Source organism: Echinops telfairi, unplaced genomic scaffold, assembly GCF_000313985.2.
Source record: "Echinops telfairi isolate 266 unplaced genomic scaffold, ASM31398v2 ScPeMD7_7410;HRSCAF=8448, whole genome shotgun sequence".
Classification (NCBI taxonomy): Eukaryota; Metazoa; Chordata; class Mammalia; order Afrosoricida; family Tenrecidae; genus Echinops; species Echinops telfairi.
Window position 1 is genome coordinate 20,036,339 of NW_022111310.1, and position 23,453 is coordinate 20,059,791.

General features: G+C 47.1%; 1 protein-coding gene across 1 annotated transcript in view; it reads left to right on the forward strand.

Moving 5' to 3' along the window:
* Window positions 1-23,453, forward strand: part of PAPPA (pappalysin 1) — a 238,737-nt gene that overhangs the window by 198,306 nt on the left and 16,978 nt on the right. The window contains exons 18-21 of the mRNA XM_013007231.2: window positions 690-837; window positions 7,002-7,111; window positions 13,572-13,643; window positions 20,051-20,149. Of these exons, the coding sequence (XP_012862685.2) occupies window positions 690-837; window positions 7,002-7,111; window positions 13,572-13,643; window positions 20,051-20,149 (429 nt within the window). The remainder of the gene's footprint in view (window positions 1-689; window positions 838-7,001; window positions 7,112-13,571; window positions 13,644-20,050; window positions 20,150-23,453) is intronic.

The following is a 23,453-nucleotide window of genomic DNA, read 5'->3' on the forward strand; positions in this document are numbered from 1 at the left end:
TGACCCCGTGCACATAAGATTGGAACACTATTCATTATTTCTTAAAGCAATAGGGGCACACATGGTGCTGACAGTCATGGCACTACACCACCATCCTGTGCCATTAGTGCTTAAGTGGAATGGGAAGGAAGAAAAGAGGAGAGGCGGGAGTCGTGGGGGAGGAAAGACTCTCAAACAGGTGAAGGTGGCCCAGTTAGTATATGATAAAGTCCTGGCATGGATGCTCTCTCTTCAATGGAGAGGAAACAGGCGTTGGTGACACCTGCCTCCTCTTGAAGAGCCCCAGGACTAGTGTTCTTACCTGCAATGGAATCTGGGAACAGATGAGTCCCAGCCTTCTCCGTGAAACAAATGAACAGAACACAAAATATTGTGATGGATGCTCCGAGCAAATTCTCAGACCACTAGGCCAGGAGTTGAGAAACCCGAGTCCGTGGCCCCCTGGGTCTTTGGGAAGTCGGAAGCCCGGGGCTGAGCCCTCAGGTGTCCCATCCGTAACATGGGGACGCTAACAATTCCTCTCGCTTCCGGGGTGATGGAGATAGGACCCTAGTTAAGAAACTGTTTTGAAAGACTTTTCAGATCTCTGGGGAGATGAGAAATCCATTCCTCGCTTATTCTGAGAGACATACCATGGTGGGGAATGGAGAGGTCTCTTTTGGTCCTGACCAATGTTCCCTGGTGTTCAGGGACGGGGAAGCAACATCATCCACTGCCGGAAAGACGGCACCTGGAGCGGCTCCTTCCATGTCTGCAAGGAGATGCAAGGCCAGTGCTCTGCCCCGAACCAGCTCAACAGCAACCTCAAGCTGCAGTGCCCTGACGGCTATGCCATAGGTACGATGGGGCATGGGGCCGGTGGGGGTGGGGGAGCATGGTCATTGGGTACCTTGGCTGTATGAGGCTCTGTCTTGGGGACTTGGGGAACGAAGATATGTACGGGGTGCTAGATCCTGTTCTTTTGGAGCGCCCAGTCTCCTGGGAAAGAGAGTCGGGGGCTCTGCTATGGGGAAATCTGAGCGGATCAGTCGTTGGGGTGTGAGCACGGTTACACATGAGAACAGCAAGGCTGCTGCTGCCTGGGGGGCACAGAGGGCTCTCAGAAGAATGACACCGACACAGAGTGTGGAATAACCTTGAAGGGCAACAGCTAGCACCTAGAGAGCAGGAGCCAGGCATCCAACTGACAGGAGACAGCAAAGAATACATGCTATTTAGGGTAGGGGAGCTGTTGAGGGTGTCCTGTCTGCAAGGTCCTGTATCAGAAACTCTAAAGGTATTTACTTGTACCCTCTTCACTTCCTTTAGCCTTTGCTGAAATCGAGACACAGAGAGGTCACATGACATGCCCCCAAATGTGAGTCCACCCTACTTCAAAGCCCGAGTTCCCCACAATGAGGCTAAGGAATGTTTTCAGCCTCCCTCTGCTGTCCTGATAGGCCAGGTCACAAAACGCTCACCACTAGGGCCGACAATCTGCAGTTTGGTGCCAGGGATCTGCCTGGGTGCAACCAGGTGTCTGGACAGATGCATTAATCACAGGCTCTGCCGCTGCTGGGGAACCCGGGAGTGCATCGAGTGTGACCTCATTTAAGGGCTGTGATGCTGACCTCTTGGGCTGATTCCCTAATTGACCATGATGAAAAGCCCAGGGAATCGAATGTCCTTTGTCACGGCCAATGTGATTTATGGAACTTTCGCCAGGGCTGTCTGGGGTAGAAGGTTATCTGCGCACACATTCACTCCCTCCCAGCCCCTCTGAGCCCCCGTGGTCTGCTCCCGGCAATCCTCCTGCCTTCCTGGGCATGCTGCCTGGATGGCCAGAAGGGGCCCCGTGGCTGGAGGGTGGAGGGTGAGCCACTCGCCATCAGGGCTGGCCACCTCCTCTGGAAGGTGGAAACGTCAGGCCTGAAGAAATGACTGTTGACCTAAAGGTAGAGTAGGAATCGGCACTCTTGCACTTAGTCCAGGGTGTTGGCTCCTATGTGAATGAGAAAATAAGAGAGGCACGGGGCTGCTCTGTCTCTGATACTCAGAAGGTACGTGAAGAGCTTGGTCAAGAGTTGGGAGAGATGGGATCTTGAAGGGTCTGCTGACCTAGGCTTTCCCAGATATTGGGGTGATGGGTGTAGCAGTGGTGAGTCACATGGGTCCCTCTACCCCAAGTCTTATCACCCCGAGAGTGCGGGTGGACACTGTCTGTCTTTAGCTTGTATCTGTCAGTGCCTTTAACTCAATCAAGGTATTAAATGGAAGTGAATGTTCAGAATACACAAGACCAGCACCGATCCGTCCTGGGGGACAATTTCCTATTAAGAGACCTTTATAGAAACAGACTTCTTGCAAAATTTACATTCAGAATGCATGCAAATATATGCCTGCATGCATAAAAACACATATTACAAATTCAAAATTTTCCTGACAAAACACGTTGAGCATCAAGCGACTGCCTAGCATGTCCACCCCAGCTAAGCGTCACACAGACACATCACCCACACACAAGCACATCCTCCACCAGGTAACACATAAACCCACACTGAGCATACATGTCCTCATCACCCAAACACACGTAGACATGGCTCCCACACATTACAGCGACACACGGCAGTCGCCTTGCACATACAAACAAGAGAGGACTTTAAAAAGTTCACGGGGGAAATTTCATTATCTTTTCATTTCATTGCTCCCCGCACTTTGGGGAGCCTTTTTCCAAGCACGTTGTATTTTGTGCCTTCCTGCGGTCCTACTGCAGACAGATGAGCCATCCTATCTGTCTCTGCGCGCACCCTCCACCACCACCCCACCCCCTGCCCGGGACCTTCCTGAGGGTGACGGTGGCATCCCTCTGTTACCTTTTCCAAGGTCAAAGCAGAAAGGGTATCTGTACTCCACCCCTCCCCTGTACTCCACATCCCAGCTGTAGGCTAGATGCCCATTTGATGAAACGGGCATGCAGGGTGGGTGGGACACACTGAGAGGGAAGGGGTTGCGGGTGAGCAAAGAAAGAAAAGGGAAATGAGAAAGAGGGACAGCAAGAGAGGTAGGGAGAAGGAAAGAGAGACCCCAGCTTCCCACCCCCACTCCCCAGGATGCTCTTCCTTCCCTCTGAAAGCCCCTCCATCTACCTCCCAGGCAGACAGAGCCCCTCCTGGATCAGAGCCCATGAGAAGGAGAGGAGGGTGAGGGCCTGCCCAGAAGCCCTGTAAGCAGGGTGAAATGTGTGTGTGTGTGTGTGTGTGTGTGTGTGTGTGTGTGTGTGTGTGTTGGGTTTGGGGTCACATTCTTGAATCACCCTGAGCCTCAACACCGCCCCCCTCCCCGGCTGTAGGCTGGAGTGGTTTAGGTCTTGGGTGACAAAGATCAGCCCTCAGAAAGTTGCAGCGGCGGCTGCTGCCACCATCCTGCTTCTCCTGGGAAGGAGAGTTGGGGGTGGTGGCGGTGAGATCACTGCTCTGTAATGATGCCAATTACGGCTCATATATCACAACACAGCAGCCTGGTCCTGCAGCCCAAGAGCTAGCATGGGGGGTGGGAGATGAGATGCGGGGAAAGAGACATTAAGACAAGACTGCCACCACTGGCTCCCGGTTGGTTATATCCCCCACCCCCACCGCCCCCTTTTCTCTCCTCTTGAGAGAAGATAGCCTTTGTCTATTTCTCAGAGTCTGCATTTTTGAAAAAGAATTTTATCATCACAGGCATGTCTCGTTTCCTGAGTTCTCTTTGCCCCCTAAAAACTCCCTTAGAACAAATCTCAAGACAAAACACGCACCACTAAGTGTATCTGACTGCTTGGGGGGTTCCCCTTCTTTTCTTCACGCTTTTAAAAAGAATCCCTGTGTATTTCCTTCCTTGTTCTCCTGACCACTGTTCCGCCACCCTTTCTCTCCCCTTCTACTGTTACCTCCCTTTCTCTCACCATCGTATGGCTGCACCCGAAGGATAGCCAGGCTTGGAATTCAGAGAGGCTTGGGAGTAAGCCATGCCCACCCGCTGAACAGCGTGAACGTGGTACATTTTGTCCCTCCCCTGAAATGGGTATGATGAGACCCATCTGCTATGGCGGAACTTGCAGGGAAAGACGGTGACATAAGAAAATTGGCTGACAAGGGCAAAAATGCCCACCTTTTGGGCTCGTTGTCCCCATGTTGAAAGTGAAGAAGTTCTAAACCCCATCCCTGGCCCTGTCACCACACTCTTTTTAGACATATGTGTCCCTTAGGTAGAAGATGATGATGACAAAAGGAAGGGCACTAATTAGACAGTGTGTTAGTCTGGGTACATTAGAGAAACAAATCCACAGAAACTCATATGTGTGAGAGAGTTTTATATTAAGGGTAAGTGTACGTTAAGAAAACATCCCAAACCAGTACTTCCCAGGCCCACAAGTCCAACATTAGCCCATATGTCCAACACTGATCTACAAAGTCCTCCTCAATCTCACAAAACACACGCAATGATGCCGACTGCAGGAGGAAAGCCAAGTCAGTGAATGTGTAAGCATCTCAGCACTGGCAGTGGCTCCACACGGCTGCTTCAGCACCCAGGGCTGCATCGGGGTAGGCCCATGTAGCTTCTCCTCAGGGATGTCTTGCAGGAAGTGAGCCTTGCCAGCTGAAGCAGGGAACTGTCTAAGGTAGCTGTACCCTGGCCCCACCATCAGAGAGCAAGAGACCTGAGAACTAGAAAGGTGAGGCTCACAGCACCATTTAGCTCTCCGCCCTTCAATTAATCCCACATGTGTTTATCAGCCAGGTTGGCACTATATATATCACAGCATATAGGTAGATATACACTCGCATTCATAGATGAATATCTAAACTCACATTTTTGATAGATAGATACACATTGCTATTGACTTGACTCCCACTCATACATAGAGCTGCGTCTTAGAGTTTCCAATGCTATAATCAACCCTGGTGACACTGCCTGGTAAATATTGGACTGCTAACTGCAAGGTTGGTGGTTCACACCCACCAGCCACTCCAATAGAGAAAGATGAGGCAGTCTGCTCCTGTAAAGAGTTATAGTGTCTGAAACCCTATGTAGGAGCACTGTGAGTTGGAATCAACTTGGTGGCAATGGGTAATTTTTGTGGAAGCAGTCACGTTTTTTTCTTATAGAGAGGCAGGTTGCTTTGAACCGCCAATCTTTTAGTTAACAGCTAAACCCTTAACCACTGCGTCCCTGGGCTCCTTATTAGACATACATGTATACATGCATGTATGTCTATGCATTGTGTGTGTATATATGCATATGTATAGATGTGTATGTATATACTAAACATTCCCTTCCAAGAATATAGGCATACACCCACAAATATATATATTTGGAAGGGGATGTTAAGAATGGCTAATCCAGTAGGATATTTAAAGCCAAGACTTGATTCTTGCCTCCTGAGTCATTTAATGTTTGCGGGTGATGATCTGAGCACTAAATCAGAGGATGGCCATATGACCGCTTGGGAACCTAAAGCAGGGGGTGGCCAGATGACCTCTACGGAACCTCGATGAGATTCCCGCAGGCCAGTTCTCTGCCTTCAGGCGTGAACATCTCTCTTGCCATGCCATGGACCTCCATGGGCTGGGCTTGAATCTTCAGGTGGCCTCAGACCGTGTGAGGTTAGGCTAGAGTGTGAATGAGCCGAATTATCATCAAGTTGTCAACCCACAGCTTGACAGCGAACTGGCTTCACCCAGAAGCCTCCGACCAATGGCTTCTACACCCTAACGCCGTTATTGTTAGTCATCCTTGCTCTCAGTGAGTCAATGACAGATTTAGTCTTTCATTTACTCCTTCAATCATTTACTTTGTCCTCTGTCCACTGACATCCTTTCCCCCCCATCATGCGAGTCCTAAGTGGCTCCTCCCCATTTGTTCGTTGTCTCAGCCATTCACATATTCAGTTCCTCACTTTGTCAGTGTCTTGCTTGTTGTTTTCATCATTCCATTGGTGAATGGAGCCTGGGAGATGGGCACAGAATGGGGAACACAGACTGTGCTGTCCTCATGGGGTTTGCAGTCCAGCAGGGAGACACGTTATTCATGTGATGGTCACCGTGTGAATGGGAACCAGTCGAGTGCCAGATGCTATGGCTGGTGAGGGGATTTGACCTGTGCGGAAGCCTGTGGGGTCTTCTCTGAGGAAGTGAAAGTTAGCTTGAGGTGTGAAGGGTCATCAGTAACACACTAGTTGAAGAAGAGTGGGGAAGGCCTTTGAGGTCCAAGGGAGGGTAGGAAAGAACAGTAAGGACTAACAGGCTGGCGTGCATTCGCAGGCTCATCTTGAAGTACTGTGCTCTCCCTAAGTAAGAGGGACTGGGTTAGACTCAGAGTCCAGCAGAATCAGTCACCAACCCTGCTCTCTCAGGGACAACACTAACTGTGCAGAAGAGGCACAAGGCGGGTAATACCAGGATGGGAGTGAACCTCATCAGATCAGTGTCCCCAAGAGATAGATGTTCAGAAGGTTTGAACAGAGGCTTGCAGAACCAATAGAATTTTCCCATAGGGAGACAGATCAGGAGGACATTTTAGGGATGGTGTGCACAGGAGTAGTGTGTGTATAGGTGGGGAGTGTGGGGAATGGGTAGAAAACCAGCTGTAGTTTAGTAGGGTTGGGCTCACCAAAGAATGAAGGTAGTCAGTGGGAGATAAGATTGAGCAAGACTCTGGAAAGCCTTGAATGCCCAGCAAGGCGGTTGAACTTTGTCTGGTTGCGGAGAACCTTAGAATAGCTTTTGAGCAGAGGAGAAGCATGACCAAACTGGGCTCGCGGCTGACGAGCCTGGCTCCAGCTGGGTTGGAGACTAGTGAACAGAGTCAGGAAAACCAGAGCCAGCCCTGCCAGGGAAGGTGACCCTTTTGCTACTGCCCCTGGGGGTAGTTGAGCCAGGTTCATTGAACTAGAGCAGGCAGGGTCTACTCCAGGAAGGAAAGTCTCATCCAGGGCGCTGGGAGACTGTGTGCTGAACTGCCCCCTGTGCTGTGTTTGCTCTCAGGGTCAGAGTGTGCCATCTCGTGCCTGGACCACAACAGCGAGTCCATCATCCTGCCAGTGAACGTGACCGTGCGTGACATCCCCCACTGGCTGAATCCCACACGTGTACAGGTGAGTGATGAGGTCAAATGGGTTCTCTCTTCCCTAATGCTTTGATGGAGACCAATTGCTGTGTGGTTTAAGGGGTTATTCAAAAACTCCAAGCTCACTGCTGTCCGGGTGGTTCTGACTCATTGTAACTCTGTAGGACCATAGAACTGTGTCTGTCAGTTTCTGAGACTGTGATTCTTTACAAAAATTAAATGCCTCCTCTTTCTCTGAGGGAGCCACTAGGAGGTTTGAACTATCAATTTGCAGTAAGCAGCCCAATTGGTAAGCCATATGCCACTGATGCTCCTTAGGGGAAGATTAGCACCTATCTATCTATGGGGCACCTATTATGTAACAGTGACAGACCGGCAGGCTCCTGACCAGATGATCATGGAGGGTCTATCCTGGTGGCAGCCGGTGCCATTGTCCACTTGACTTTAGATTTGGCCACCCTCCCTTGGGTCACCCAAATGGTAGGGGCCCCCAAAGCTGATGTGGGATTCCACCTATGCCCTCCAGTGTAGAATGCTTTCTGGGCTTCATGGACCAGATCTGGCAATGGCTGTGCCTCCTGGAGGATGAGAGAGGAGTTGGGGTTTAGCTATGTCTCCCTCCACCCGCCTCTCTGCCGGGGTTCTGGGAGACCTGCCCTCACATACTCAGGGAGTGGCTGTCTGTCTGCCTGCTGCAGATTGCACTGGGCTAGCCGGAGCAGAACCTGATACCTGGTGTTCTGTTTCTCAAATGAGCTGAGGGCATGGATTGCAAGGCCTTCCTCAGCATTCTGGGCACACGGGCCTGGCCCCCTCCCCTCTGGCCCCTAACCTTCTTCTCCCCTTTGCTCTCCACTTGTTTTCTCTCGTTCTTTTCTTCTTAGCTCCGTCTTTGTCTCTCCAGCTTCAGCTCCGTTTTCTGTCTCTCTCTTCTCATTCTCAGTGTCTCTTTCCTGCTTCCTCTGATCTTTCTCACCTTACTCCTATCTCTTCCCTTCCCTTACTCTGCCCCCTGCATCTCCGTCTTCGCTGCCTCTCTATCTACCTCTGACTCTCTCACACATCCTTAAGACAGCCCTCTGCTTTTCCTCCCCACAATGCTTTTCCTATTCCTAATGCCAAATCCCCACCTCCCCTGAGCCCCATTGGGACTCACCCCTGTGGTACACAGAGCCTAGATGCCAGAGTCACAAGATGCTGAAGACCATGGGGTACATGCCCCTCATGGCACAGCTGGAGAAACTGAGCATCAGAGGGCAGGGGAGTCACCCAGGGTCCCACATTAGGTCGAGCTAGAACTGCTGCGGGGCTAGCAGCTCTTTCCATGCCAATCCCTCTACTCCCTGAAGTCTACCTAACTCCCAAACGCCCCAAAGCAAATGAGCCACCCTCCCATTTGGGTACATAGGAGCCCTTCCTGACCCTCCAGTCCCCAAAGGTTCCTGGGCTTGGGATGCAGACCGAGGTCCCTTCAAGGCCTTCCCCCTAACCCTTAGGTGAATTCCCCTTCTTCCTTCTGCGAGCCCAAGGCCCTAAAGAGTTCTGTTATAATTCACTGTGAAATAAATCCAGGGATCTGAAAGCCCGCGAGCCCCCCTCCTCCCAACTACTCCCCCCAGTGCCCACCCACTGCCTACCCGCCCCAGCCCCCACCCAGCTCCCTGGTCTGCCTGTCTTTATTGATGCTGGTCTACCGAGAGCGCCATAACGAGGTTCAGACCTCCACTGGTCTCCGGAGGCCTCATTATCCAGGAGGAAAAAAAATGTGGTAGAAAAAAAGGCGGAGGGCGAAGGGCAGAGATTGATGATTTCCAGGAATACGGCAGAAAAGCTGGCCTCTGCTGCACCCTTGCCCCGGGTGCAGGGAGAGCCCAGAAACAGAGCTGCTGAACAGGCGTTTCCAGGCCCAAGCTGGGCCCGAGTGGTTCCTCCCTGTTTCTGAGCACCAACTCAAGGTAGCGTCTGGGTGGGACGCTGCTCCATCTCCTGCCAGGTCTCTTCCCAGCTGCTGCGAGAACCTAGAAGGGAAGAACTCCCATTTAATAGGCCTGCTGCTGAGTTTGCCCAGGGGGCAAGCCCTTTCCTAGGAGGGACGCAGGGAGGAGAAGGAAAAGGAAAAGGGACTCCCCACTCAGTGAAAGTCTGTAAAACGCAGCCACTGTTTGTCAGCCAGTTTCAGACAGCTGCCTCATTCGGTCTCCACCACACCCCAAGTAGGTAAATGATATCCACATTTAAGCGCCGCGAAGAAGCCGAGGCTCCGAAAGGTTGTCAGAAGCCCAGTTTACTTAACCAATGTGGTCGAATCTGCATCCACCCTACATATTTTGAGTGTTGAATGTATGCAACATATACATACAAAAGAGACAAAATGTATTCCTGCAAAGGGGAACCAACCCCACTGCCATTCGTTGCATCTGACTCAAACGCCCCTACATTCGGGTTTTGGATCTTCATGGGAACAGAGAGTCACATCTTTCTCCCATGGATGGTTGGGAGGTTTGAACTACCAACCTTGCAGTGAACAGTCTAACAGTTACTCAGTAGCACCACCAGGGTTCCCGTGAAAAAGGAACAGTGTTGTGGAAAACCCCGAAGAGAGTCCTAAGATCCGAGATGGCCTAGATCTTGGTTGAATGCTAAGTCCACTCTATCCACTGTATTCAAGAAGCTACACTGCATGCTCTGGAGAGGAATGCAGCCAGAGAAGGAGGGATGAGGCCCAGTTCCAGTGATGTCTCAGGTACTCAAAACACACTCAGACATCCACTCCTGTGACCATCGTCCCTTGGTGCTTTCACTAACCACCTGTTACGCCCCTTCAAGTGGCAGGTCTTCTTTAAGCTCCAGGGCTACGGGGAAAATGCTCAGCTTCTAAAAGAGCTTACCCAGAATCAAACGAGGAACTCAGTAATGGATAACAAAATGCCCAAATAAGTTAAATGATAAATAATATGCTTCCCTATCCACAGGTTCTGTAAGTCAAGGATGCTCTCAACGAAGACATTCGGGCCCCTCTGGGACTCAGGCCATATCTGGGCCTCAGGTTGAGGAAGCTCTCCTAAGCCTTTCTTACATGACCTCAGCTCCATCTGGGGCTCGTCCCCTAGGGACTTTGTCTTTGAGACACTGTTGGATAGAAATAACTCACTTTTCTGTCACCTCCTACATTTCTATCAAAGTCTTTCTGAGCTTTGGTCTTCTCAACAGTCAAAAGAATAAGCGATTTTCTATTTAAAGCTTCCGGGGCTGGAGGAATTTGAGGGAAGGTGGCGTGGTTCAATATCTAAGCCCTGAAATCAGACAGCTGTATATATTTATTTCTAGCACTGCCGTTGTCCGTACGAGTGATTTGGGCCAGGTTGCTTAACTGCTCTGTGTCGCAGTTTCATTTGCGTAAATGAGCATCCAGAATAGTACTCGCGGTGTGCTTCCTGTAGAATTGAAATGAGAAGAAGACTCAGGGCCCGGGGCTTGGAGCATAATACGTGCTAACAAAAGGGTGAGGAAGATAATGAAGGTGATGGTGTTGAGCACGGTCTTGGAGTCAAGGTGACGGTGGTGAAGATGATGACTGTGGCCCCGGAAGACAAACAGTCTGCTCCCTAGCCACCAAGGCAGGGCATGAAAGCTCCCTTACAAATCCTGATCTGCAAGGACTCAGGCTGAGCTAGGTTTCTCCCTGGCGTCGTGAGGAACAAGGCTGACATTTGAGGGCCCATCTGGGATTTCCCAACTTGTGGTGTAAACAGCTCGGTCTTTCCTTCAGTTCTTGCTGCCTGCACCCTCTCCCAGGCCGCCGTGCACACAGAGAGGCCCTGTCGTGAGACAGGTGGGGCCTGCAGCCCTGAGTAATAGTGGAAAATCCAAAAGCCCTGGAAAGATAAATAGGCTCATGCAGATAGTATAAAAGTCCTTTTGCTGAACTCGTGTCAGGTAGACCTCAACTGACAGAAGCTTGTACAACCACACCAAGGCACTCCTACAGATGGATTCAATTAGCTCTCCAATAAAGAGGGAGTGCCGGGAGTCAGATCCCCGGTGGATCCTCACCTTGATGTTTTCTACATATTGACCCACTACCGAATGCCCTCCGACGCGCCTGGAACAAATGCTTCCAGAGACTTCAGCCAGAGTTAAGGTGGTCAGAGGAGGAAAGCAGGCTCTACTTCCCAGATTGGGGAGCAGAAGGAAAGAGAAGGAAGGGAGAGCAGAGCCGCTGGGATGCTTGGGCTGGTCAACATGTATTTGTTGATGGTGCGATGTGAGATTTTGCAGGAAACTTGAGGCTTCTAACACCCAAGCCCTGCCCTCAAGAAGCTTAAAAAAAGGGGGGCGGTGTCCTGGGTTACCTATGCCCACATTATTTCTCTCTCTGCGTCATCAACTCAAGCATATGAAACAGACAGTTGGTACCCATTTCACAGATGGGTGAACCAAGCTTCAGAATGGAAATGTATCAAGAATTTCTGGTCAGAATGGCATCTCCCGCTGCCAGAGCCCATGCTCTTTCATGCACAGACTTGTAAACATGTCGGATGTGATGCCACAGCCCATCAAAGCTCCTGGTCTTTTCCAGTGCACCTTCCATGCATGTTAAATGAAGGCAGACGGTGTCAAAGGAGACAGCAGGAAGGGTGGCAAGATAGACTCCACCTTGAAACACTGTTTGGCAGACCTTCAAGTTATGTCAACGATCTCAAGGTCTTTAATTCAGTCTCCATGAAGCTGGTCTTCTAAACAAGACACTGTGCTAGCCCCGGTATTTATAGGCATGGCACACACACACACAAGTAGTCCAATAGTTCAGGAATTACTGTGTATTGGCAAAGCCATTTTCCTTTTGAAATGGATCCACCCATTTATGAGATAAATATTTATCAGTCACCCTCTTTGTGCAAGGCAGGCACTGGTCTAGGCATGGGAGAGACAAACATGAGCCAGAAGCTCTGTGGAGCAGGCAAGATGGACACCCAGCCTGGGCTTAGCCAAGCCTCTAGCGTCACGTGGTTCTCTTTATTCCAAGCTTATCAAGAAAACCTAATTACAGTTTGACTCCCATAAAGGCTTGTTCTCTGGAGGGAATGGGCTGGTCACATTCTGGGCCATGTGACTGTTCACTTCTTAATTAAAATTAATCAGCTGGCATTCAGCCGAGAGAGCAAGCCCTGATCATATGGACTTCACAGCTGGTTCTTGACAGTGTCAATTACATTTATATCCTGGTTGTTGTTATTTTGGATTTTTAGAGGAAGTCATAATTTTGCATAAAAAGCGAGGCATCTATGACAGAATCGAAAGGGGACCATGGAGAATTTTTGTTACGCCCCTTCCTGACACTAGTTTACCTTCTTATTTTTTCCCCACACACTTTAAAAGCAGATCATCATGTTGGCATTTATGTCACAACAGGCTTTAGATCGTGCCTGGAATTGACTTGATTTCAACTCCTGGTTTATTTACCTCACATCTATGACACTTGGGAAATGTATACTCTTTTTGACAAGAGACTAATGCCTACCACACAGCATAGCAATGAGGAATAGATGAGATAATGCACAAAGTAATTAGCACCACAGATACACTCAGTACATTTTAGTTGTCATCATTACAATAATTATTGTTATTAAAGGAGGTTATAAATAAGTCTTGAGATACATAACTACAACTCGGCTTCAGGAGGCTGGGAAAGGCACCACCACAAAATACGTCTTCGGCAGACATTTAAGGGCTAACCAAGGTTTCTCCAGGTGATAGGTAAGGAAGGACATTTCAGTGCAGGGGAACATTGATCATGAAGTCACTGGGGTATAAAAACACAAGGTGAACTCAGGAGTTTTGAGTGGGCCCATAGGGCCTGGCAGCAGGTGACGCTATAGAGTGCTCGGCCTTCCCAGAACTTTGAACCGGCAGCCAGGACAATCTTCATCAGACTTAAAGAGTAATGCCTGGGAGTCCATTTTTAACATGCAGAGTCCTGGGCACTGACCTCAGAAATTTAAACCCATTCGGTCTGAAACAGGACTGAGGACCTTTTTAACGCCCTCTCACAGTGATGCTGACAAAATGATGCTTAATGTACATTAAACCCAACTTCATACCTTCCATCCCCCATGTTCCTGTAGACACAGACACACACTCTCTCTCCCTGCTACTTTTACCCCAACTCTGTCAATTGGTCAAACTCAGCCAGGATGTTTGTGATGAGCCTCTCTGATCCGGTCTCCTACCTCTAGCCCCTCTCCTCAGCCCTGGTTTCTCGTAGGGAAGCATGGAATCATGGCACATGCTGTGAGCACAATATTATTTGAGTCTTCTGGCTCCTATTATTGCAGAATCCAGGCAAAGGCTCCATGCAAATGCCAAGGTGATGTCAGCACTTGGAAGCTCCAAGAAGTGGGGTAGTTGAATGTGGTAGAAGCGCCGGAGTGGTTTCCTCCCAGTCCTCAACCCCTCTAACCATTTGTTCCTCCTTTTTCTCTCTGCAGAGAGTTGTCTGCACTGCTGGTCTCAGGTGGTACCCTCACCCGGCTCTCGTTCACTGTGTCAAGGGCTGTGAGGTGAGTGTCAGGGCAAGAGCCCCATTACCTTTTTAGAAATGATTCTTCTGTCATTATAATTATTTTAATGATGGCTACCATGAACGGTAGCTATGGATTATTATTACCATGGATTAACGAACATCTCAGACAGGAATTGGCAATCCCATTTTAAAGATGACAGAATTGAGGCCCAGAGATATTAAGGAACATGAGGGGGCACCCCCCAAAAAACTGGAAACAAAGTTCCACTGGTTGGAGCTTTCATTGTATGCATTTTTCCCACTAGGCTAAGGTGACCAGATTTTAACATTGGTAAAGTGGGACACCATTGATAAAACTCATATCCTGGCAAAGTAGCCACATGGCAGCCGAAAACTGTATACCCTAGCTTGTCGTGCATTCTTTCCAGAAATTGGGACTTTTTAAAAATGCCGCAGGATGCGGGAAAAATTGTTAAAAATCAAGACTGTCCTGCCAAAAGCGGGACGTCTGGTCACCTAACACAAGGCAAGCATCCAGCAACTCGCTCTGAGTTAGTGCACCCAGTAGTGTCTCTAGGAAAGTTCTCTCTGGTCACAGTGAATTTTTTGTGAAAGCAATTTCACTCAAACCATGTTTTTCATGATGGTCGATTTAAGAGAACATTGTACGGCTGTGAAATGTTGTCTCCTGCTTGGGAAAACTGCCACAGAAACTGTTGTGATGTTGAACACAGCTTACAAGGACAGCGCTATGGGAAAAACTCCAGTGTACGAGTGGTTTTGTTTCAAGGTGAAAGGTGAAATGTCGATTGATGGCAAACCTCATCTGGACGTCCAACAACTTTCCAAATGGTCAAAATGTTGACTCGTAGTGCACTTGGAGTTCATTCCACCAGGTCAGGCTGTTAATCAAGCTTTCTATTTAGAGGTTCTGAAAAGATAGTGTAACAGTCTGTGACAGCACACATGACAATATACCGGCTCACCTAACCATCTCAGTGTGCCAGTGTTTGCCAAAAGAACAGCATGCCTCTCTTTCCCCACACACCTTACTCAGCTGACCTTGCTCCTTGCAACTTCCTCTTGTTTCCACAAATGAAGAGGGACATGAAAGGGCAGTGATTTGATGACTTAGAAGTAAAGAAAAACCAAACCAAACCAAACCAACAAATAAACAAACAAACAAACAAACAAAAACCAAACAAAGAAGGTGCTGTAAGCCAACCAAACATGAGTTTGAAAAGTGTTTCCATGAATGGAATTGCAGATTTGACAAATGTATTAAGTGTAATGGAGAGTACTTTAAGGTGATAAGGCTATTTTGTTTTAAAAATTAAATACATAGCTTTGAAAAAAATCTGGGTTTTTTGGAGGGTACACCCTCTTATACCCAAAAATGCAATTACTAGGTAACTGAATTGGAATTTCAATCCAGGCTTTTCTGCTTCCAAAGCTGTGTCTATATAATACTGGATCTATGAAGGAGGGAAGGAGGGAAGATAGAGTGACTTAGCAGCTTTAACATACCAGGCCTTTTTACCAACAGTGTCACACTTAGTCTTTGGAGAGCCACATGAGGTAGGTTTTTGAAGTTCCCATTTTACTAAGGATTATTGCTCATGGATCATTTGCTTCTGCCCCACAACCCTGTCAGTCGCTCTCCAGAAATAGTAAAGAAAGCCAAAATCCTTACTACTGGACTAGTAGGTAATATGATGAAGAGATAGAAGTTGTCAAGGATTTCATGTTGCTTGGATCTACAATCAGTGCTCATGGAAGCAGCAGTCAAGAGGTCAAACACACATTGGATTTGTTAAATCTACATGTGATCTAAAGCTTTGAAAAGCAAAGATGTTACTTTGAGAACTTAAGGGCCTGACCCAAATCATGGTATTTTCCATTGCCTCATTCATATATGTGTGAAAGTTGGACATTGGGTAAGTAAGACCGAAAGAAAATCAATGCATTTTAATTACGGTGTTGGCAAACAAAATCGAAAATACGAAGGACTTCCAAAAGGAGAAGCAAGTCTATCTTGGGAGAAGTACAGCCAAACTGCTCCTTAGAGGCAAGGCTGGCGAGACTTCATCCCACATACTGTGGACATGTTATCAGGAGAGACCACTCCCTGGAGAAGGACATCATGCTTGGTAAAGTGGAGGGGTAGCAAACAAGAGGAAGACCCTTGAAGAGATGGAGTGACACAGTGGCTGCAACAATGGGCTCAAACATAAGAACAATTGTGAGGATGGTGCAGGTCCAGACAATGTTTTCTTCGGCTGTACATAGGGTAACTAGGAGTCAGAACGGACTCAATCACACCTAACAACAACAAATACCTATTTATTGTATATTCTGGAAAATGAGAGAGAGGGGAGGATTTGGCCTAATGTTGCAATAGCATAAGCCTAGGTCTCAACCTCCATGCTCAAGAGAGCTTTAACCCTTCACTAGGCCACTTCCTGTCCAGGAGCCATTCTCTGACCTGGGTCATGAAGTATTATCTCTGGGTTACACATTTCTTTCTGTGTAGTGGTCAGTAACTCTCCATGGACTATTTATAGGGCACTAAGTTCTGTAGCCTTTGAGAACACCCAGTGTCCCAAACTTCAGCCAGGTGTAGCAAAAGCAAGGCCACTTTTGCTTCCTTCCAACCCATTGGATTAGTCCAGGATTTCAGGTAACAGACTTGGGTGACCTGGGAACTCATTCTGCTGAGTTGGCCGTCTGGGCAACCAGTGTGACAGCAGAATTTGATCTTCTCTTGAATCAGCACGGAGGCCTCAGAACCCCTCACCTGTCAGGCTCTGAGCCCTGCCAGTGATGCTTATCGCCTTTGCCCTTGCAGGTGCCCCTCATCTCTTTTCTCTGTACACTGGAGCGAGTAGCTTGTCATTTGTCTGGGGCTGAAATGGAAGCTTAAAATTGCTCCCAATACTGGGACCAGTGAGGAGCCATCAGCACAGTGTATTGAGTAGTAGCTGGGATAGAGCATTGATTTTGTGATCTCTGAGTCCTGTGTCCAGTACCCTAAGTTGTGTGTCCAAAGGGGTCATTATTTATCTGTTGTCATAACTTTGCTGAGTGCATGCTATGTAACAGAACTATGTGTGGATTTTGAATGCATTTATTTTACCCCCAACAACTTAGGAAATCTTCTCAGAATCAACTTGCCTTTCATCCATCCACCCATAATTTTACTAAACAATTATTTACCAAACTTATATGAGAGAAAGGTTGAGTCAAATTGCCCAGCGTTTTCTGGGAAATCTAGGGGAAACAAACAAACAAAACAGTGGCATCACTACAATCCAGTGTGTGCAGGGAGGGGGGTGTGGACCACGTGGACACTGCTAGAGGAAGTGAAACCAAAATGACTCCCAGATCCGTGGCAGTTGGAGTGGCAGGAGAGCTGGCAGTAGTTGGGGAGAACAGCTAACGCAGGGGCATCACCAGGGCTGTAGTCACCCATCACCCAGGGCATGACTCATCACCACCCCCACCACCTGCAATCACGGTGTCGCTCCCTGGAGTCGCATGATGACAGGAGGAAGAGAGGCTCTCTGTCTCGGAGAATGGGAGAGGGGAGGAGCTGTGGTAAGCCAAAGGAGACAAGGACTGGAAAGAGGGAAAGACGGAGTCGTTCCTCCCACAGAGGTGGAGGGCAGGAGAGGTAGAGGGTAGGAGGGGTGGTTATTTGCGGATGGGCCCTGCTCAATAAGCTGGGGTGGGGAGTGACTCCACAAGTTACAGCACTGCGTGACATGGTACAAAAATGTGTGATTCACATTCCTTGTCCATGAGAAACTCACGGTATCGTAATAAAAAGGAGGTAGACAATTAAAGCAAGAGTTCTGAAATGACGTGCCAAGAGCTATAACCAAGGCAAGTACAAGAGGCTGTGGAAGCCCAGAGCAGCCTGGGTACCAATAAAGAAAGGAAAAGGAGACTTGTCGGAGAGGTTGGCTTTTGAGCTGGATCTTGAAGGGTGAGCTGATTGTCCTGTTACATGACTGGTGAAAGGAACAGTGTGAGAAACGCCAGAGATGAGAGAAACCTCTAAGTAGCCAAGCTTTCCCCTCTGATGGGGACAATGCCCCCAATGAGAGGTGATTGTTTTCAGGGGCCAAACCAAGGGAGAACCACCTTCATTTGTTAATTTTTTATTCTCTTCCATCCCGATACTCCTTTACCAAGTCACTGCTTTTATTTTAAACAACAGAAAACTGGTCTCCTACATGAAGAATCTGGTCGCATGTGAAATGAGGAAGAACAGAAAGAACAGAGTCCATAGGCAGATCTCCTGAGCTCAGACAAAAACAGCCTGTCATTTATTTTTCTCTGTGCCCCCTTCCTTTGATATGAATATAATGATGCATTTGCATGGCAGCCACCCACCCACGTGCACGTGAACACAGACCCAAGCATAGCCCTTCCTTGTGCTTAGCTCCACCTTGCTGAGATCACCCTTCAGAGCACAACATGGTAGTGATGAGATGAAATCTGCTACCATAAACTTGGCGTAGTAGGGCTCTGTGTGTGAGCATCTTGAGGACAAGCAAAATCCAGGGTTGCCACACAGAATGGACTCCTTGGGAACTGGATTCCGAGTAGGGAGAAGAAGCTTGTGGATCACAGGTGCTGTGCTGGAATGCGATAGTCTTAGCCAACTGATGGCATCTTCTTCCCAATCATTGAACCACCGAGCATTAGAGAACTAAAGGCTTCACTTTGCTTCACTCACTTTATATCTATCAAAGTGGTTTTAATTTCATCTTCATTATAGATCCAGGGGTCCCACAATTTTGTCTTTGAGAAATCAGTGGACAAAATTGTATCCTTCATTTTTGTTTTGACTAGTAAGACTCCTGGTGAGTGCAGAGTGGTTATACATTGAGCTACCAATGCCAAGGTCAGCCTTTCAACCCCCCTGGCCGCTCTGTAGGAGAAAGATAAGGCTTTCTACTCTCAAAAATAATTATAGTCTCAGAAACTCACATTGGCAGTTCTACCCAGTCCTACAGAGTTGCCATAAGTTAGCATCAATTCGATGGCAGGGAGTTTGGTTTTGAGTAAGAATCTAAGACATAGAGGAAATAAGCCAGTTAACCAACAATCACCCAGTAGCACCCCCACCCGCAGCTGAGGGATATTTGGAAGACTAGAAGTCATGTTTTCCAAATCCTTACCACCTCCCTTTCCACTGTGCCAGTATAATCACAGTAGATTGTGCCCAGCACAGAAGTAAATGCTGGAGAGACAAAAATGACTTAAACATTGACCATGTGTTTGAGGGGTTTTCAGTCATTCACTAGCTACATACACATAAACAGATCATAGGACACAGTGCACCGAAGACTAGAAAAGGGAAATGCGAGGGGGAGAGGGTGGTCAAAAAGTTCATGGGGGAAAAAAATCCCATGTTTTTTTATTTCTGCTTTTCCATGAACTTGGTGAAGCTCCCTGGGCCTGTAGCAAGAGAATCACAGAGACGCCTGGACTTGCCCCCAGATGGCTCTGAGTTCAGATCAGTCGTGGCTGAACCCAATCGTCTTTTAAAGGAACATGGGGGAGAGATCTCAATCACTGTGTCGTAGATACAGCCTAGCGTGGTGAAGAAAACAACAGGGCGTCAATGGTAGGATTTCATCACTACAAGGCTAGGGCCCTGGACCTCAAGACCTCCAGCTGTAAAGCAGGATCGGCAATGTTTACCTGACATGTTCAGAGAATTAAATCATACAAATAGGTAAAGCGTGTGATGCCAGGTGTGTCTGCATTCCTTTCTCAGTGAGAGGCAGACAAAGAGACAGAGACACACAGAGAGAGAGAGCCAAGTTCACCGCTATGAGTCAATGCTGACTCATAGCGACCTGTAGGACAAGGGAGAACAACGCCTGTAAGTTTCTGAGACTGTAACTCTGTACAGGAGTACAAAGGCCGGTCCTTCTCCCTCAGAGAAAAGTGGCCCTGAAATCCACACGGACCATGGTGCCAAAACCTTTATCCTTCTTGGGAAATTTACATTCATTCATCTTACTAATATGAAATTATATAGTTGCATATATTTTCTTATAAATGATGTTTTCAATTACTAGGAAAAAGTGAGCTTGAGAATGTTATTTCTTCAAGTTAAACACTCTACTTACTTCAGGAAGATGCAACTGGTTTCTGTTTATGGTTCTGCATACCCAAACTTGCCTAGAGAAACTGTACTTCAGTTGAGAATAATTTGGCTAGAGAAGAATCTTTACAAGTATTAGAAATTAATTGATAGCTTATCCAAGAGAGTGGGGGGAATTGAAGCCAGGGGGTCTGACTGTTGAAGTTTGAGAGAAGAACTGACATTCAGGATCCTACCGAGGCTTGTGTTGGGGTTGGCTCCCTTCATTCCCAAAGGCTAATAAGACCTTCTTTTCTTCCTCCCTTGTTCCCCCATTATAGCCCTTCATGGGAGACAATTACTGTGATGCCATCAATAACCGGGCCTTCTGCAACTACGATGGTGGGGATTGCTGCACCTCTACAGTGAAGACCAAAAAGGTAGGCCAACAATCACTTACCTATTGCTTCCTGCACGCGTGTCAAGCTCACTGGGCCAGGATTACCCCTGTAGGCTGGCAGAAACCTTCTTGCTCGGGTTGTGTCAGTACTCTACCTTCAAGCTTTATTTTACTATTTTTATTCTTGTGGAGCAAGGTATATCAGAATCATGGATGATGTATGTGGACTTGCTCCCTTACCTGCAAAACTTAGATTCAGTATAACAGCAGACCATTACAGTAGCAGTGCATACTTCGGGAAGGCAATGGACCACTGCGATAGGGTCCCTAGAGAAGGCCCCTGTCATAAATGAGGGGATGGAGACTACTGTGCGGAGGGAAAGCTATCTGCAAAGAAATGTGAACGGAGGGAAAGGGGCAGGCATGTGACCAAGCCAAGTGTTTTAGGCAGAGGAGTAGCCGGTAAAATCCTAAAGAAAACACACGTTTGGAGTATGGTTGACGTTTAGAGCAGTAGAGAAGAGAGGCCTTCCCAATAAGGTCACTCATGACCCTTGAACTGTTTACAGTGTCCTTTTATTCACACTTGTAGAATTGGGAGAGTGGGTGTCTTGGTCGTGATTGTCATCCTTTGTGTATCATGGTAAACATAACGATGATTCAAGTGTTTATAGTAAATGTGGAACATTTTAATGCGATGGACGTTGGGTGCAATATAGCACCGATGAAACCTACAACTTTCCTATAGTTCTTTAACCCCCACCGCCCCAACTATCATAACCCCAATTCAACCTTAGAAATCTGGCTAAACCAGAGTATGTACAGATCAGAGCTCACAACACAGGGAATCCAGGACAGATGAAACCCTCAGAACCAATAATGAGGGTAGCCATACCAGGAGGGGAAGGGGAAGGTGGGGGAGAAAGAGGGAACTGATCACAATGGTCAACATATAACCCACTCTAAGGGAGACAGACAACAGAATAGTGGGTGAAGGGAGACAGCAGTCAATGTAAGACATGAATATAAATATATAATATCAAGGGTTCATGGGGGGGGGGGGAATTAGCTGATACCATGGGCTTAAGTAGAAAGAAAATGTTCTGAAAGTGATGAAGGCAACATATGTACAAATGTGCTCAGCACAGTGGATGCATGATGAATTACGATAAGAGCTGTAAGAGCCCCCACTAAAATGATTTTTAATAAATAAATTAGTTCTTAAAAATTTATTTTAAAAAAATAAATGAGATGGACGTCAATCACTCAGGGAAGAGTGGCCATTTCCACTTCCCTGACAGGAGCTGGAACCAAAGTTTGGGGTTCTCGTTGAAAGTTGGGAAAGAGGTGCTAGACCCGAACAATTCAAGTAAAGAGCAGTTCTTTTGATCAGTGGGTTGATAGGTAAATGGTTTTATTTTTTTATGTTCATGGACATCCTGGATTGAAAGACCATTGAATCTCCAGGATCACTTGCATGAATCTATTATTTTTAAAGAGGGAAGAAAGTTCCAGAGGCTGGAATGAACAAAGAATCACAGGCAGTCACAGAACAGCCCTGGTGATCTGGGGCAAACGTTTTCTTTTATAGATGGGGAACTGGCCCAGGTCTGGACAGGAAATGGGACTGTGTCCATGTTGGCACAGTAGGTGATAGAGTGAGGCAGAGCAAGATTCCTGCATTCCGATCCAAGTCCCTTTATCCTGCCGCATCCGAAAGAACATTGGCCTTAAAAGAAAGATGCTCTGATATCACTTATATGAAACCTCTCAAATAGGCAATGAATACGTACTAAAGTTTTCATGGTTACCAGGCGTAGGAGATGAGGATACCAAGTCACTGTTTGAGAAACACCGAGCTTCTGTTTGTGGCGATGGAAGATTTGGTAATGAACATTGTTGGCGGTTATACAACATGATTGATGCATTTGTGGCAATGATTACACACGTGAAAAATGTTGACTTGGCAAAGGTCGTGAGATAGATAACCTAATATATTTGTTGTTGTAAAATACAGATTTTCACAGCAATAGAAAAGAAAAAACAACATGAAAATACACCTAAAATATCAGCTTAATCAGGCAAGATCCATGGAACTCACTCAAAGAAGAGCACTATTGCTGCCACTTTTTTGAATGACAAGTAGTAATAATAGGGTTTTCTGAGGTTGGTCAGCCTTACAAGCAATTTTTAAGCACACCTACCTTTTTTATTTGAATAGATCACTGAAGGCATATATTTCAACTTCCATACAAGAGCGTAAAATATATTTTCTGCTAATGAGTTTTATGATTCACACAGGTATGGAACAAAAGACTTTTTTTTAATATCTAGAAAATAGAAGTGAACCAAATAATTCATTGACTATTATCCTCTAAAGATAACCACTGCTTTCCTTCTGGTGTATTTTTTTCTGTATGTAAGTGTGTGGGTGGATATGTCTATGTATACAGAATTCATTTCTATTGACTGTATTTCCAGTTTTGAGTCTTGTTTTCTTTGCTTTGTTCACTTTGTTGTATTGTGAGGTGCTGTCACGTCTGTTTTGATTCAGACAGCCTTATGTATGACAGAACAACATACTGCCTGGCAGCATCTTGTTCTATGCCAATCTCCCAATGATTGCAATATGTGAGCCATTGTTATAATCATTCTGTCAATCCATCTAATTGAGGGTCTTCCTCTATTTCGCTGACTCTCAGCCAGACAGTACCTCCTCCTGGGATTAGCCCCTTCTAAATACATGTCCAAAGCATGGAAGATGAAATCTAACTCTCCTTCTTCCTAAGGAGAATTCTGACTGAACTTCTTCCAGGAAAAGAAATTATTCATTCCTTTGGTAATCTATGACATACTCAATATTTTTCATTGACAGCATAATTCTTTTTTTTAATCATTTTATTAGGGGATCATACAACTCTTATCACAATCCATCCGTACATCAATTGTGTAAAGCGCATTTGTACATTCAATGCCTTCATTATTTTCAAACATTTGCTCTCCACTTAAGCCCCTGGCATCAGGTCCTCATTTTTTCCCCTCCCTCCCCACTCCCCCTCCCTCATGAACCCTTGATAATTTATAAATTATTTTGTCATATCTTGCCCTGTCTGACGTCTCCCTTCACCCACTTTTCTGTTGTCCGTCCCCCAGGGAGGAGGTCACATGTAGATCCTTGTAATCAGTTCCCCCTTTCCAACCCACCCTCCCAGTATCGCCACTCACACCACAGGTCCTGACGGGATCGTCCTGACGGGATCATCCGCCCTGGATTCCCTGTGTTTCCAGTTCCTATCTGTACCAGTGTACATCCTCTGGTCTAGCCAGACTTGCAAGGTAGAATT